General features: G+C 36.4%; 2 protein-coding genes across 5 annotated transcripts; both read left to right on the plus strand.

Annotated features, from left to right (window-relative positions):
- The first annotated feature begins 2,673 nt into the window (after positions 1-2,673).
- Positions 2,674-7,842, plus strand: LOC110426363 (uncharacterized). Its single transcript, XM_021441580.2, has 8 exons — positions 2,674-3,215; positions 4,181-4,328; positions 4,438-4,588; positions 4,751-4,876; positions 4,980-5,060; positions 5,530-5,722; positions 5,859-6,129; positions 6,895-7,842. The coding sequence occupies exons 1-8, from the start codon at positions 3,018-3,020 to the stop codon at positions 7,146-7,148; spliced, it is 1,422 nt and encodes a 473-aa protein (XP_021297255.1). The 5' UTR covers positions 2,674-3,017; the 3' UTR covers positions 7,149-7,842.
- A 711-nt stretch (positions 7,843-8,553) lies between these two features.
- LOC110426198 (uncharacterized) lies at positions 8,554-15,278 on the plus strand. Of its 4 annotated transcripts, XM_021441365.2 has the most exons (13): positions 8,554-8,685; positions 8,794-8,849; positions 8,961-9,000; positions 9,122-9,199; positions 10,039-10,224; positions 10,341-10,452; positions 10,530-10,563; positions 10,922-10,959; positions 11,089-11,126; positions 11,237-11,389; positions 11,552-14,076; positions 14,328-14,405; positions 14,511-15,278. In XM_021441365.2, the coding sequence occupies exons 4-13, from the start codon at positions 9,129-9,131 to the stop codon at positions 14,576-14,578; spliced, it is 3,303 nt and encodes a 1,100-aa protein (XP_021297040.1). In that variant the 5' UTR covers positions 8,554-8,685; positions 8,794-8,849; positions 8,961-9,000; positions 9,122-9,128; the 3' UTR covers positions 14,579-15,278. The 4 variants fall into 4 exon arrangements, with proteins under 4 accessions (XP_021297040.1, XP_021297038.1, XP_021297041.1 ...); XM_021441363.2 differs by lacking the exon at positions 8,961-9,000; XM_021441366.2 differs by lacking the exon at positions 8,961-9,000 and having other exon boundaries at positions 11,092-11,126.
- The last annotated feature ends 34 nt before the right edge of the window (positions 15,279-15,312 follow it).

The following is a 15,312-nucleotide window of genomic DNA, read 5'->3' on the forward strand; positions in this document are numbered from 1 at the left end:
TGACAGTAAAACCAACAGTAAAAACCTAATGATCAAGTCAGGAGTGGAGACAACCGTAATCGCATCACGTTGATTACAAGGAGGAAGGAAATGAATTTGCTAAGATATGGGTATTGAGATTTACATTTGAATGCAAAACAACAACCAACCAAAAAAAGAAAATAATTTGACCCACATGGGATAATGCAATGCCGACAATTGGGGTCAAAAAAGTGGGTATGGATCGGCTAAATCTCTTCTTTTCTTTGTATAAGAATTTATCTTCCCCTGTCTCTGTCCCTGTCCCTGTCCCTGGTGGTTTCGTGAAGAACTGAAAATGAGATAAATTTTAATATAATGGTAATGAAATTTGTGTGGTCCTAAGGGCACGAAATTACGTGGGTAGTGCAGTGAAAATGAAGAGATCCTGGACCTGGAATGGAGTGAGGAACACCACCACCACCACAAAATTAGTGTATTTTCCAGTCTGTACTGCAAAATTGAATAGTATATCAATAATCCTTTCCTTTGCTGCAATGCCTCGCTTTAGGAGCACCTCCATCTGCCGTTGGTTTCAAGGCGTACTACTCTATCATCTGCTTCTGCGCCTATGCAGTCACATCCCGCATGCTTGATGCCTGCCCGGTGGGGCTTCGCTAACATTGCTACACCAAGCATGTTTCATGCCAAGCCCAGTGAGTAAATAAATACAAGAGGATAATGACATCGTGACACATACATGCACACACATAGATGAACATCTTTTACCCGCTGACAAAAGAGTCAAGCTTGCGAGCCCTGAGATGCTCCATTCTTGAATTCGAGTCTCTAATTATTTTGTTAGGACAAGGCTTAGGATTTGATTGTACGTAATTTTGATGCCTCACCTCACCCATGTGTCCTTGATTTTTGCCCCTGCAAGTTGCCACATTATTATCTGCACCTTGAATTCTTGTGTCTCGTCTTCATCATCATTCATCATGCAGAGAGTTTCACTCATGGCATTCATCATCACCGCAGTGCATGAACCTAACACAACATATATATATATATATATATATATACACACACACATCCCCACATGTTTCTCACTGGACACTTGTCAAAATTACTTGCACTTGATCAGCTATTCCTCTTTGGATTTTAACCAAATCAGAAACCATGTAATAATAAATTACTAAATAAAATTGACAAAACCAAGTAGCCAATTATTCACACTCTAGAGAACACATGCTGATGCACATTACCTTCATTTTGCCATGATATGATTGCATGATTAGCTATATATGTAGTCTGGTTTTGTCCGTTTCCTCCACTTTGAAATATCATGGAAGGTGTGTACCCCGTGACACTATCAAAATTATTTCATGGCTCCTACCTTCTACCTTCTATCTTTAGCCATGTCAATAATTATTTTATGCTCGGGTGTCTTATTCAACCTCACTAAATAAAATTAGGATACCTTATAATCCGATTTAAGTAATAAATTTATTCCTTGTCATGAGTACAAGTAGAGTTCGGATAGTGATTTAGGATATCTATTATTCAAATCTAATTATAAATATTTAATTTTAATTTATATATATTATTTTTTATAATTAATATTAAGATATCCTATAATCTAGTTCAAGAAATAAATTTATTGCTTGTCATGAGTTCAAGTAGGGTTCGCTTAGTGATTTAGGATATCCATTATCCAAATCTAATTATAAATATTTATTCTTAATATTAAATTTTAATTTTTATATATATTATTTTTTATAATTAATGTAATATTTACTAAAATTCTTTAATTATTTTAAATATGATTTAAAATTTATTTTTTATGAGCTCACTAACTTTAATTTATTATTTTAATCGAGTATTGAACTTTGAGTAAAAAATTTAATCGAGCATTTGTAGAGTTCAAGTATCCTATAACAAGCACCTTACCTGTTGGATATCCCTATCTATAATTCTAATTTTAGAATTATATTTTACTTCGAAATTTGTTCATGTTTCAATTGCTTTTGGGGATTTAATTATTTTCAAATTGGGGTTTTACTATTACACCATATGCTTTTAAGAATATCAATATCCAATTTATTGATATCACACATATAAACATATTTCAAGGCATGTGATGATTTTATGGGCATATTAAATTATCAGCTTATATTAGTATAGGGTAATAGAAATAAGATTTCCCTAAACATTCATTTAAATGTCTCACAATACAATTTACACTTATACAATACACTTTTTTTTTCATATTATAAAATTTATTTTTCATGATTATTTTTACTATATCATATGAAAAAGCATTGAAAAAATATTATTATAAAGAAATTTTCAAAATTAATCTGAAATACATCAAATTCAAAACTTTTACTTAATCTCGATAAAAATTAAAAAAAAAGTATAAAATTAAAAAGGGGTAAGTATTTGGTGAGCTATGGGGGCGGATGAGTTGAGCAGAGCAAATTGGGCCGAGTATATGGATTTGTATTAAGTAGGCCAGCACTCGAAGAAATGAAGTGGGCAACTGGACATGGGTGAGGTAAGCCTAGTTTGAAAAACCTAGGCCCAATTCCGTATTTCAAATTTTGCATAAATAATAATATATAATATTTACGATAAAGTATTTTTTGAAACAGAAAGATAGATATAAAATAAATAAATATTAATAATAATAATAATATTATTATATTATTGTGAGTATTTATGTCAATTCGAAATTGAAAAGGAGATCGGACGGCGTCTTTACTGGAATCTGAGAGAGAAGAGGTTGTTACTGGTTCAAGTTCAGTACTAGGAAAACTTGTTCTGTCGATTTATTAGTTCAAATAAAAGAAATCTTTATCTTTTGCTAGAGAATAGAGAATGTTTCTGTAGTAGATAATCCTTCAGTATAGCAGTAAGCAAGCCCTAGAAGTTGGAGGAGGCCGTGAATTTGATGGGAGGTGAAATCCAGCGCCACCACCAGCAGCGGCTTTTGGGTGTTTGCAGAGCTAGGGTTTTGTTTAGAGCTTAGGTAGATACAAAGGAGAACTGAAGATATGGATGGTGGGCGGAGAATAGCGGTGAGCCCAAGGCCTTGCAGCGGACGGAGAATAGTAGCATCCAAGAAAAGAGGGAGAGCGGATTCCTTCGTTAACAGCGTCAAGAAACTGCAGCGAAGAGAAATCTGCTCCAAGCGACATCGTGCTTTCTCCATCACCGACGCCCAGGAGCGCTTCCGTAACATTCGCTTGCAGGTTCTTTCTTTTACTTAGTTAACCTAACCTTACTCCTTTGATTATTACTATATTATTGCCGCAATTTCTCTTTTATATTGCAATTCATGTATGATTTTTTTTTTCTTTCTTCTTGTTTTCTGTCCTGTGTTTTCCCTAATTAGGATTTTTTTTTTTCATTTAGGGAGCATAAACTTAAATTCATCTTTTTCCTCTTCTTCTTTCTCGTTGTTGTTCAAGTTGTATGAGAATTCTGCTTTATAGTATAGGGTTTCAGTTGAAGTATCTATGTACTCATGCTTCCAAGTCCAAACCTTAGCTTAACCCTAGTTGCAAATTTATGGAAGGGAACAAAGGGAACTCCTGCTTTGCATCCTTAATGTTCAATTCAATTTGATACATCTTATATGTTTAATAGTTTCTACTCATGCTGACGATTTTAATGTTACTTTACGAGATATTGTTACAAACCTTATCCACTTTCGTTATTGTGGAAAGTTTGATGATTTTTATATTTATGGCTGTTCAAGTCTTTAAGATGATTAACGGTACGAGCCACACAAAAGTTTGAAATGGTGGAATATTTGTGTCAAAAGATCCCTGCTGATGATTATTCCACAAATGATAAATCTTTACCTGAAAAATTTGAGTGAGACACATGGGGTCAAATACGTAGGTTGATATCACAAAGTAGATGCTTTATATGCATTTTCTGGTATTCAGGAAAAACTCATTACGTCTCTGCTATTTAAAGAAGTTCACCTTGGTTGGATAGGAATACGTGTATTTATTTCTGCATTTATAAGGAGATGGAAAAGGGCAATTCTTTCCTTTTATTTAGTTATAAGTCTATCAAACAAAAGATTAAGTTCAAAGGTCCATGGATGATACGTTACTTGTGTAGCTGTAGGGACAGATCTGTGCTTTGCTGTTCTTATTGATCTTGCTTATTAAATCTCTGTTGGTGATATGTTGCATATAAATAGGAGGAATATGATACTCATGATCCAAAAGGACATTGTTCTATGGTATTACCGTTTCTGAGGAAGAGGTCAAAGATAATAGAGATTGTAGCTGCACGGGATATTGTCTTTGCTCTCGCCCAGTCTGGTGTATGTGCAGCATTTAGTCGAGGTAGGAACTGTGTTTGACACTTCTAAACTTATTCTAGATGGCCTTGTCTATTTCTGTTTGCATCCAGAATCAGAATGGGAATCTTGATGTTTTTTATTGTTGGATGCAGAGACTAATCAAAGAATATGCTTTCTAAATGTCACCGCTGATGAAGTTATACGAAGCTTGTTTTATAACAAAAACAATGATTCACTTATCACGGTCTCAGTATATGCTTCAGACAATTTCAGCTCCTTGAAATGCAGAAGCACGAGGATTGAGTATGTCAATCTTTTTTCATCTCTCTACAACCCTTACCTTATCCCAACTTGAGCCAAACGGAGAAAAAGAGAAAGAAAATGTGGAATACTGCATCTGGGCATTGTAATGTTTAATGTTAATTTGTTTTTTTTTTTTTCTGAAACGATTCTGTTTTATGACAGATACATACGGAGAGGTCAACCTGATGCTGGTTTTGCTCTTTTTGAATCTGAGTCACTGAAATGGCCTGGTTTTGTAGAGTTTGATGATGTGAATGGGAAGGTACTCACATATTCTGCACAGGATAGGTAAGTACTCATTAATATGAATGTCCGTTTGTGCTAAACTATAATAATTGGATCTGTACTAGTTTCATGAGTTTGATATGTACTGTTTTTGTTTGTCAATCAGTATATACAAGGTGTTTGACCTCAAAAATTATACAATGTTATACTCCATATCCGATAAAAATGTTCAAGAGATTAAGATCAGGTAATGCTCTTACATACTGGTTATATCTGCTAGTTAGAGAAATAAAGATTCATTTATTGATAGAAAAAGGGTGACCTTTATGATTTTCTTTTATTCTTTTGGTTGTATCAATAGTTGATACTTTTGGCTCCTTTTGGTTATTGCTTTTACTACTTGCTGTCTACTTCTTAAAAAGTAAAATCCAATGATAGATGGCAAAAAAATTGGTGCAAGATGAGAGAATAATTAAAATGAAAGGGTCTTAGCATAACTGTTCTCTTCAAAAGTAAAACAATGCATTCTATTCTCCAGAAAAGAATTACAGTTTTTTTAATAATTTATAATTATTGTTTAGTCCAAACAAGAATTTGCCATTTGCTCCTGGAAGCATAAAGTAAGTGCTAAAAGTAACAAGCAAATGTGCCTTAACTTGTTTGCTTTTGGCGGTGTCACTTTATTGACTTTGTGTCTGCTATATCTTCTTAAATAGTCCAGGGATCATGTTATTGATTTTCGGTAAAGTTGGTGGCCATGTTCCTCTTAAGATTCTATCAATAGAGGATGGTACTGTTCTCAAATCATTTAGTCATCTTCTTCACCGGAATAAGAAGGTGGATTTTATTGAACAGTTCAATGAGAAGCTTCTTGTCAAGCAAGAAAATGAAAACCTCCAGATTCTTGATGTGAGTATTTTTGTCAATATATTGCAATCTTTTTCATATATTAAAGCTAAAAGAAATGTAATGTGGGCTGTATCTTTGTCAATATGTTGGCATCTTATTCATATATTAAAGCTAAAAAAAAACTGTAATTGTGCAGGTCCGCAATTCTGAGCTAACTGAAGTTAGCAAAAATGAATTTATGACACCGTCAGCATTTATATTTCTGTATGAGAACCAGTTATTCTTGACATTTAGAAATCGGACAGTGGCTGTGTGGAACTTCCGTGGAGAGCTTGTAACTTCATTTGAGGATCACCTTTTGTGGCATCCTGACTGCAACACTAATAATATATATATCACGAGTGATCAGGATCTCATTATCTCTTACTGCAAGGCTGATTCTGATGATCCATTGTCTGAAGGAAATGGTCTGTATATTCTTTCTTTAAACTTGTTATTTTCTGGAAAATACAACATTAATATTCTTTGTTTCCTGTATCTTTCTTTTGTTCTGGAAATCTTTATCTTATATTCCATTTTAGGTTTTCTTATTTATCTCTGTCATGTCAATTTGAAAATTTGATCTGCTGGATTGAGGTTAAGCTTGTCGTTTTGGTCAACTGCTTGCATAAAGCTTAAAGAAACAGTAAAGTAGAGAAGAGCAGTTGCAAAAGAAATGTTATGCAGTAAAAAGTAATTCTAATACATCAGTGAAGGGGTTTCTTTTATCATCAATTTTACATTACATTGTAAAAGACTGTAAATCTTTTTTTTTGAAAAATAAAAAGACTGTAAAATTGCTTTCGTATCCTAACGATTTTTTTATAAATGATTTAAATGCCTTGTTGAATTGTTCTTTCTTTATTGTTTGTTGGCCTTTTTGGCAAATTACGGATTTGGGTAGGTGAAGGGCATGGAGTTGCATTTTTATGAGTTTTGTTAGGCTTGGCTAGCCATTTTCAATTGGATGGTGGAAAGTTTTCATGGATTCCTAGTGGTTCTGAAAGGATATATGCATGTTGGAGTTCACCCTATATAATGAAGGGGAGGAGAAAAAGGGGAACGGGTGGGGAGGGGATTAAGGACGGTTTTATAGTGATTTGGGAAACATGGAAACTGGAAAAGATGTCACCTGGATTTGTTATACCATTATTTGCGCATCTAACCAAGTTTTTGCATGTGTGGTGTGGCAGGGTCCATCAATATCAGCAATATATTGACTGGGAAGTGTCTTGCTAAAATAAGAGCAAGCAACAGCTTCCCTGTGGAAAACGAATGCAGCTATGGTTATGGTTGCAGCAGTTCAAAGAAGCAGAGCAATATGTCAAGAATTAGAAGCACGGTGGCGGAAGCGTTGGAAGATATTACTGCACTTTTTTATGATGAAGAGCGGAATGAGATATACACGGGGAATAGGCATGGTCTAGTTCATGTGTGGTCTAACTGATGGGGTTGATGTGATTAGGAAATGTAATTTACTTGCGTGGAGGTTGAGTTGGTTGTGAGTCTCACGAAACTGTACCATTATTAAGTGTTATTGTATCAAGTCATTTTGTTTCCGGTGTTAATTCAGCCCTAGCCTAGCCCCAGCCCTAGCCCTTTTGTGTTGCTTTGTGTTAGCATTTGCGAATGAAATGTTGCGTAGAAGGGAGGAGAGAAATTTGGAGAGTTTGCTTCTTGTGTTAGGTAAGGGAGGAAATGGATATGAGAAGCAAAGATGGTGGCGTGTGGGGTTGATGAAATCAATTGCAATTGCAATTGCAACTGCAGTTGCTGGAATGAATGAATGAATGAATGATGAATATTGTTAGTAAGATGCGAGAGAGAATACTTTGGCAACGGACAAGGTGGTGCGCTCCAGACCAGACCAGGTCATTGATCAATCAATTACCATATCATCACGTGACTGCGTTCGCCACTTTTCCTTTCATCCGCTGTCCCCTTTAATCCATTTTCATTTACTACTACTACCACTACTACTTTATTTTATTTTATTTATTTATTTATTTAGATACGAGAAAGAGAGAGAGTGACCTCACTGTTTTATTGTTTCTTCTTTTTTATTACGAGATTATTGTCTTCTTTTTGAAAGATAAATTTAAGGAGGTAGGCAATGTCTTCTTTTGAAGACATTTTAAACATATTTAAAGTGTTCAGTGTGGATCAAGTCTAGGACCACTCTATCACAAAATCATTTTCGGCCTTTTAGTATGTATTAAATTTAAAATTTTGAATACATGTTAATAATGTAATAAACCTTTTTGTAGATCTGATTTGTTTAGATTTAAATTGGAGGTTGGAAAAGAAAGATGAAAATATGAGTGGTGGAGAAAAAGACAAAAGAGGAAAAAGGTTGAATATGAAACCACATGAGATTTGTAATTGAGGTGGCAGGGGAGCGTGGAGATGACGCGTAGGAGGAGAGGAGCGGCAAGGGCCAATGGTGACGTTATCCTTACTCCCTTACTTACCTTACTTACCATTATTACATTACATCATGGTAATTATACGAGTACCAGTATTATTATTGGTAATTATACGAGTGCTAGTATTATTAATTAATATTGGTTAGACAGATTTATTTAGATGAATTTCTTTTTTGAAGAAACGACAGACTTGATGGATTTTGTCAGGCAATCAAATCCACGCGCCTTTTACCTTCTAACTGCTTTTTAATTTTTACTTTGTCTTTTACTATATATATATATGTATAGTTGTTTTAATTTTGATGGATAAATTTGAGTATTATTGTACGTAATTAATTTATTAGTATATTTATTTTTATTTACAAAAAAAAAGGGCGCAAATAGTACATTTAATCCACCCATCCATTTCCAATTTTGCGTCCGTCAAATCAAATAGTAACTAGTAGTGGTGATAGTAGTAGTAGTAGTATGAAATAGAGAGAGGGGAGGGGAAGAAAGGAGAGGAGAGGAGAGGAGAGGAGAGGAGTCGCCATCCATCCACACATCCAGAACCAAAAGGTAAAGGCGATATATTCATCCAACGTCTGTTTGTCATTGTCTTTCTTTCTCCTCAATCAATCTCTCTCTATCACCAACACATATTGATTTTGTTTCTTTCAAGACCAGACCTCAGCTCACTTCTAAGTTGCCGCTGCACCTGCGCTGCTTCACTCTCCCCAAAGGTACATTTTTTACTTTGATGGAAACCAATCCTCCATTTTGCATTTCTCGATTCTGTTTTCTCTTTTGCTCTCACTTTCACTGTCATTTACAATTACAATTACTACTGCAAGGTGTAGCTAAGGTCAAGGCCACACCACAAGTACTCACTCTGTCGGTGCTCCCTCTTTTTCTTCCAGATCCGACTTGAATGCACCTGGATTTTTCCATCTTATTCACCCTTTAAGCTCCCATTTCTTACTTACTTTTCTCTCTGTCTCTTCTCTGTGTGTAGGTCAAAGATGGACGGCGGAATACATGGAGGTGCGCCCTTAGATTACGCCACCATTCAGATTCTGCCTTCTCAAAACAGGTTCTTCCTCTTTTCTCTCTCTCTCTCTCTCTTCTAACTTGCGTCTGCATCTGCATCTCGGGACGGGACCACTCACTTACGATGCATCCTCTTTCTATTTATAGGAATTCATTCTGTCAAATGTTCAATCAAATTCTCTATTTCGATTTTAGATTGATTTAGATTTCTCAAGTCTCTTCGGTTTCAGATGTACAATGCTGTCGCTACCTGCTTCCTTCCTAACAAATTTTTGTCAAAGCTTCTTCCAACTGTTGTGCCCATGCCCCATGTCGACACCACCACTCAAATTCTCTTACTCATCCCCTCAAGCCTCAATTATGGGCTTTTTGGTGCGCAGTTTTTCATTCCAAAAACCCAGCTGTCTCTCCATCTATATTTATCAATAAAGCCCCACACTTCACTCTCTTCTGTTTGTTACTAGTTACTACTATTCTTATAAGCTTGGTTTGAGAATTTGAACTTTAAGGAAGGAATTTCGATTTCAAATTTAGTATAAATAATGTGGTAAAGCACATGTAAATATGACTTTTGTGATTACTTTTGTATTCATGGATTTGTTGGCATCCCTATTTAGTGACGAAGTTTAAATACTTTATGAATTTGTGAATTTTAAATTCATCTTCCTATACTCTTTGAAATGTATAGGTATTTTGAATCTTAAATAATTTCTACATGGTGTGTGCATTTCATCCTCACAATTTATATAACACATCAAATCCTAATTCATTCTCCTGAATTCATGTTTCCAAATATAGTACAAGTTAATTCAATTCACCACTTAAATTTAGTGGCTTATTATTGTTAAGAATGATATTTCAAATTTTTGCATGCTGTCTTAGGTATGAGGCATATACATGTCATGACAACAAAGTAGAAAAACTGGCTGTTGGGGTTCTGGAAAAACTCTTGCCACATTTACCCGGAGTAAGCCACTTGTACACCAAAGGATTGAATGCTAACTTCAAACTGCAACCACCTGAGAATCTAAAGAGTGCTGCATGGTTTACTAAAGCCACTTTGAGCAGGTTCTTAATTGTTTTACTACCTTAAGCATTTCACATTTTCCATTTTTTCATTCTGGTCAGTATATTGCTAGAAAGCAGTGGGTGCCTACTGTCCTTGCACCGTTGTACTTTCTCAGGTTCCTACATATTGCCAGTTCAACGGATTTAGTAGATAGTGTTAAAGTTATTGAAGGTGAGATGTCTCAATTGGAGGAAACTAGAAAATTTCATCTTTCTCTATATGCTAAGGTAAGATCCTGTGTCCTTAAGTGTGTGGATTTTTAATCATGTCGGAGTCCTCAATAACAAAAGTTTCATCTTCTTAGGGTCATGAAGATCATATTGAAAGCAGCGAAACAGGTAAATCTTATGTAGAAGGAAATCAGAGTAGGACACTAGTCATTGCCTTGATATATTCCCTTAGTTTCATTGTCTGTTTGTTTGTTTGTTTTTTTTTCTAAATGTTACAATCTTCTTAAATACTTTGATACAGTAGGAGTATTGTTCCTTATTTTACTTTCGACCTGTTCAATTTCATATAGCAAATAGACTGAAAAGCTCCAACTTTAGTATTCTTTTGATTAAAGTTTCCTTTTAAACTAATTGGGGACATAAGTTGTATCCCTTTTCTGTCTTGCCAATCTCCTTAATTTTGTGTTGCATAAATGGTGCCTAAAAGCTTTGAGAGATTTAATGGTTCTCTTTCCTTGTTCAACAGATATCTGCAAATCGGTAGACGTGGTCCTGGCATCCAATGTAACTGCTATTCTTTACAACTTTTTGTAATCAATTTTTTCTTCTAGGTTCTTAGGAGTTGATCTTATTATTCTACATGTTATTTCACCATCATTTATTGTGGTCACTAATATATGCATTTGACCTCAGCAGTCCAAAGTCCAGAATTCATCATCAGATACCTCAAAGTATGTTCACTTCATTAATATATATATATATATATATATATGTTGTTAGTTAGTTAGTGTGTTTTAGTTTTCCTGCAAATCTGACCAATCTTTGGAAATTTTATTGCTAGAAATGAGCTCTTACGTGCTATGAACTCAAGACTCACAGCATTAAGGAGTGAGTTAATTGCAGCTTTTAACCAGGCAGTTGGAGAAACCTGCTCCTATGAAGAAATCACTCATCTAGCAAAATTTTCTGAAAATTTTGGAGCAAATGATTTAAAGTAAGTTGCCTTCAAAAAGAAGCATGGATCTTTTAAATTCTGATTTACCCAAAGGATTTGTAAATGCAATCCTTTCTTACCAAAAATTTTGGTCCCAAATTTTTACAACATTTTTTAAAACAAATTATAAGCAAAAGATAATCTTGTTAGTATCTACTACAGGAATTTTTTGTGCATGTTCCTAGAGCTGAGCCCAAAGAGCCAAGCTGCTAATCCCCCAGATGATGAAAAGTCTTCATGTAGTCGTACTTCAGTGAATGACAACATAATTAAGTCTGATGGAAATTATCAAATATCAAAGCCAGTATGTTCAGAAACACCAGTTAAATATGGTGTTTCACCAGCAAAAGTTGCCCAGGTTGAACGTCAGAGCTCAACAGAAAGTGAGGAATCTTCTGACTCAAGTGATGAGAATCAAACATCTGCAGAAAGAAGTCGAGCTCTTATAAGATCTGCATCGCCTAGACGGTCAGCATCTCCCATGCGAAGGGTTCAAATAGGGAGAAGCGGCTCGCGTAGAGCCCCTGCTCTGACCATTAAGAGCCTTAGTTACTTTCCTGCTAGAGAAAAGATATTTTCTCATAAAGATGTAGCTTCAGATGATAGTGAAGAGGAAGGATCTGGACAGAGTAAGAAGCCTGAGGGTAATGTTCGGCGTATGAGTGTTCAAGATGCAATAAATCTTTTTGAAAGTAAACAAAGGGATCAGGTTTCTGATATGCCAAAAAAGAACTCATTAACAAACAACTCTCTTGGTGCAAGTAAGTCTGTATTGAGAAGATGGAGTGCAGGTATGGGTGAATCATCCTCCCAATGCCAATTACAGAATGCTTCTGAAGATCCTGTTCCAGAGCCTCCTGATAATGTCATTGATAATGATACCATGGGGAGGTCAGCAGGAGTTGATTTGGAATCTGATTCTAGAAGTGGAGGTCAGATCATCAATGAGACTGTTGATGTGAACTTAGAAAGGCTGGAAGAGAGCTCATGTAGTCCAATAGAAGTTCAAGAGGTCACAGACAAAATCCAAGAAGATGAGGCTAATGAAAGGTCAAAAAGCTCAGCTGAATGGAGTAGACAGAAGGAAGTGGAGTTAAACCAAATGTTCAAAAAAATGATGGAAAATCAGCCTGTTAGCTGTAGGAAGCCTCAAACTAATGTCAGACAAAATTTGCTTCCGGAGCAGAGAGGTGGATTTTATGACCATTACAAGGTGAAGAGGGATCAAAAACTGAGAGGTGAAAATTCTGGAAAGCGTGCTGAAAAGGAAGCAAAATTTAGAGCAATGCAGAAGGTTCTTGATGAGAGGAAAGCTGAAATGGCTTCCAAAAATGTGAATAATTTTTCTAAAAAGGATCCTCCAACAAAGTCCCAAAAATCTGTTAAGAATTCACAAAAAGAACTTAAGAGTCCTTCTCAGCCTGCTAATCCAAGGAAAGAAGCCACAAAACCTTCAACTGTGAAGAAGGTTTCATCAAGAACATCCCCCTTGCCCGCTACTCGTAAGTCATGGCCTTCAACACCCTCACCAAGAACAACAGGGATATCACCTGCTAAAACTTCTGGTGGAATCTCTTCTGCTGGCACTACCCAAGCACATCGGAAACCTCAGTCAGCACAATCAGTTCCTCGACCAAGTTCTAAAGTGGAAAGCGCCCAGCCAGAAAGAAAAAATGTAAAGGCAACCCAGACTGATAAACGAGGTTTAAAGAGTGCGACTGAGAAGCAGCAACAAAGATTGATGAAAGGCAGCAAAACAACAAAGACAAAAGTTGCCACAGCACCTGGAGACTCTTCCAGTATGGTTCCAGCAAAGCCTAGTTTGTATAACAAGATGACCAAGAAAAGTAGTGTAGTTCCGCTGGAAGCAAAGCCATTTCTCCGTAAAGGTTCAGGATTTACCTCTAGTGTTGGTCTCGTTAACAAGATAAAAAATCCCTCTGCATTGGAGGACTCTCTGAAAACCACTGAAAATTCAATTGATACTCAAGAGAGTGATGAGATTGTTAATGCTTCTGTCCCGGTGAATGAGCATCAGGATCAGGATATTTCATCACTGGTTCATTGTGATGATGATATTCAGTCGGAAACACAAGTAAATGGCCTTCAGAAATCTGATGTGGTTGAGAGCATCGACGAACTTGCTCCTGATGTTGATGATGGCTTAAAAAATATTGCTGAGTCTTCAAAATGTGAGGAAGAATTAACCATCTCCCCAGCTGCTTGGGAGGAAATAGAAGAGCATCAGGACCTGCCTAACCAATGTGATGACAACACAGGTGAAAATACATCTTCAGCAAGCATTGCTCCTGTTGGATTGGCAAGTCCACGGGTCCGTCACTCTCTGTCACAGATGCTGCAAGAAGAAAGTAGTGAAGCTGATACTACTGAATGGGGAAATGCTGAAAATCCGCCTGCAATGATCTATCAAAAAGATGCACCCAAGGGACTGAAGAGGCTGTTGAAGTTTGCTCGGAAGAGTAAGGGGGATGCAAATATAACTGGTTGGTCTAGCCCATCGGTCTTTTCTGAAGGAGAGGATGATGCAGAAGAATCAAAAGCTATTAATAAGAGAAATGCTGATAACCTACTGCGAAAGGCTGCCCTTCAGGCAAAGAACTATGGGCAACAAAAGATGTCGTGTGAGGGCTATGAAAATCATTTGGATGCTCGTGAGCTTCCATCTGGTATATTCTCTCTTTGCCATATGCATTACATGCTTCTTTTCTGTCAAACTGTTTGTCAAATAGATAGAATCTGGATGGTTACAGGTCAAAAGCATAGAAATAGCTGCTTTCATGCTTGTGGCTCATTATTCTATACCTTGTCTAGTTTTGCTTCTTCGCTCAACTTTCTGGGAAATTCCAAAATAGTTGTGAATATTTGCCATTCCCTGACTCTTCCCCGAGTCTCACTATTCTGGGTTTTGTGTATGCAGCTCAATCAGGCATCAGCACATTTGATGCCCACAAAATGCACAAGGGCAGTGTCTCAACTGCAGCCTCCACTACTAAAGGTCATTTTCCATCTCCATTACTCTCTTGCTGTTTCCTTCGTTCCTGGCTGCAGTATGATTTGTAGTTGCACATTCCAATCTTTTTTTACCATGATTGTGTTTCAGGGACGAGGTCATTCTTCTCCCTTTCAGCATTTAGGGGTAGCAAACCAAGTGAGATGAAGCTTCGCTGAAACTAGGATGCTTACAAAAATCAAGGTTATTGACGTATGCTCGCTTGCAGTCTTAGGCTAACTAAGCTTTGCTGGAGGCCAAAATTTCCTCTGCTTTTCTCGTCATTTTTCTGGTGTATTGTTTTGCATGTCAGCCGCCAGGGATCATCTCTATGCTTGGGTTTTGTGTTGGTGGGGTGTGCATGTATATACAGTATGTTGCAGTATTAGGATTTCCATCCTGCTAAACAGATTGTTCCATGTTAACCACTATGTTGAGGACATGAAACAACGATGAATTAATTGATTTTGTTTGGTACGAGCACATTATAACAGGATTCAAACTTTTCAAGCCTTTGTTCTCTGAAACCCTGTAGACGGCTAGATTCTTATATCACTACATGGAAGCTTTGGGACACTAAGCACACCGTGACTGTTCTGCACATGGTGACTGGCAACTATATAACCTTGGATTCCCATTAGTTGGCTCAACTAGTTCCTATGGTTGATCAAAGAATCTGCAGTTCTCATTCTTCCAAGGCAGGGCCTTTCACTTATTTGCTTCAGCAGCTACTGAATTGGAGAATTTCTAGCATAACACATTCCTTTTAACACCATGTGTTTGTATTGGATTGCTTTCAGATTCAGAAATGAAACGGCAAGCATGTAGTTCAAACTTCACACTTCGAAGTATGAAGCTGTATAAATAATTATAGTTTAACGACTTGTGTGTCTGTCTTAGCTTATGAAAGAGC

The sequence above is a fragment of the Theobroma umbraticum genome, unplaced genomic scaffold, assembly GCF_002168275.2.
Source record: "Theobroma umbraticum cultivar Fairchild unplaced genomic scaffold, ASM216827v3 scaffold_55.0, whole genome shotgun sequence".
Classification (NCBI taxonomy): domain Eukaryota; kingdom Viridiplantae; phylum Streptophyta; class Magnoliopsida; order Malvales; family Malvaceae; genus Theobroma; species Theobroma umbraticum.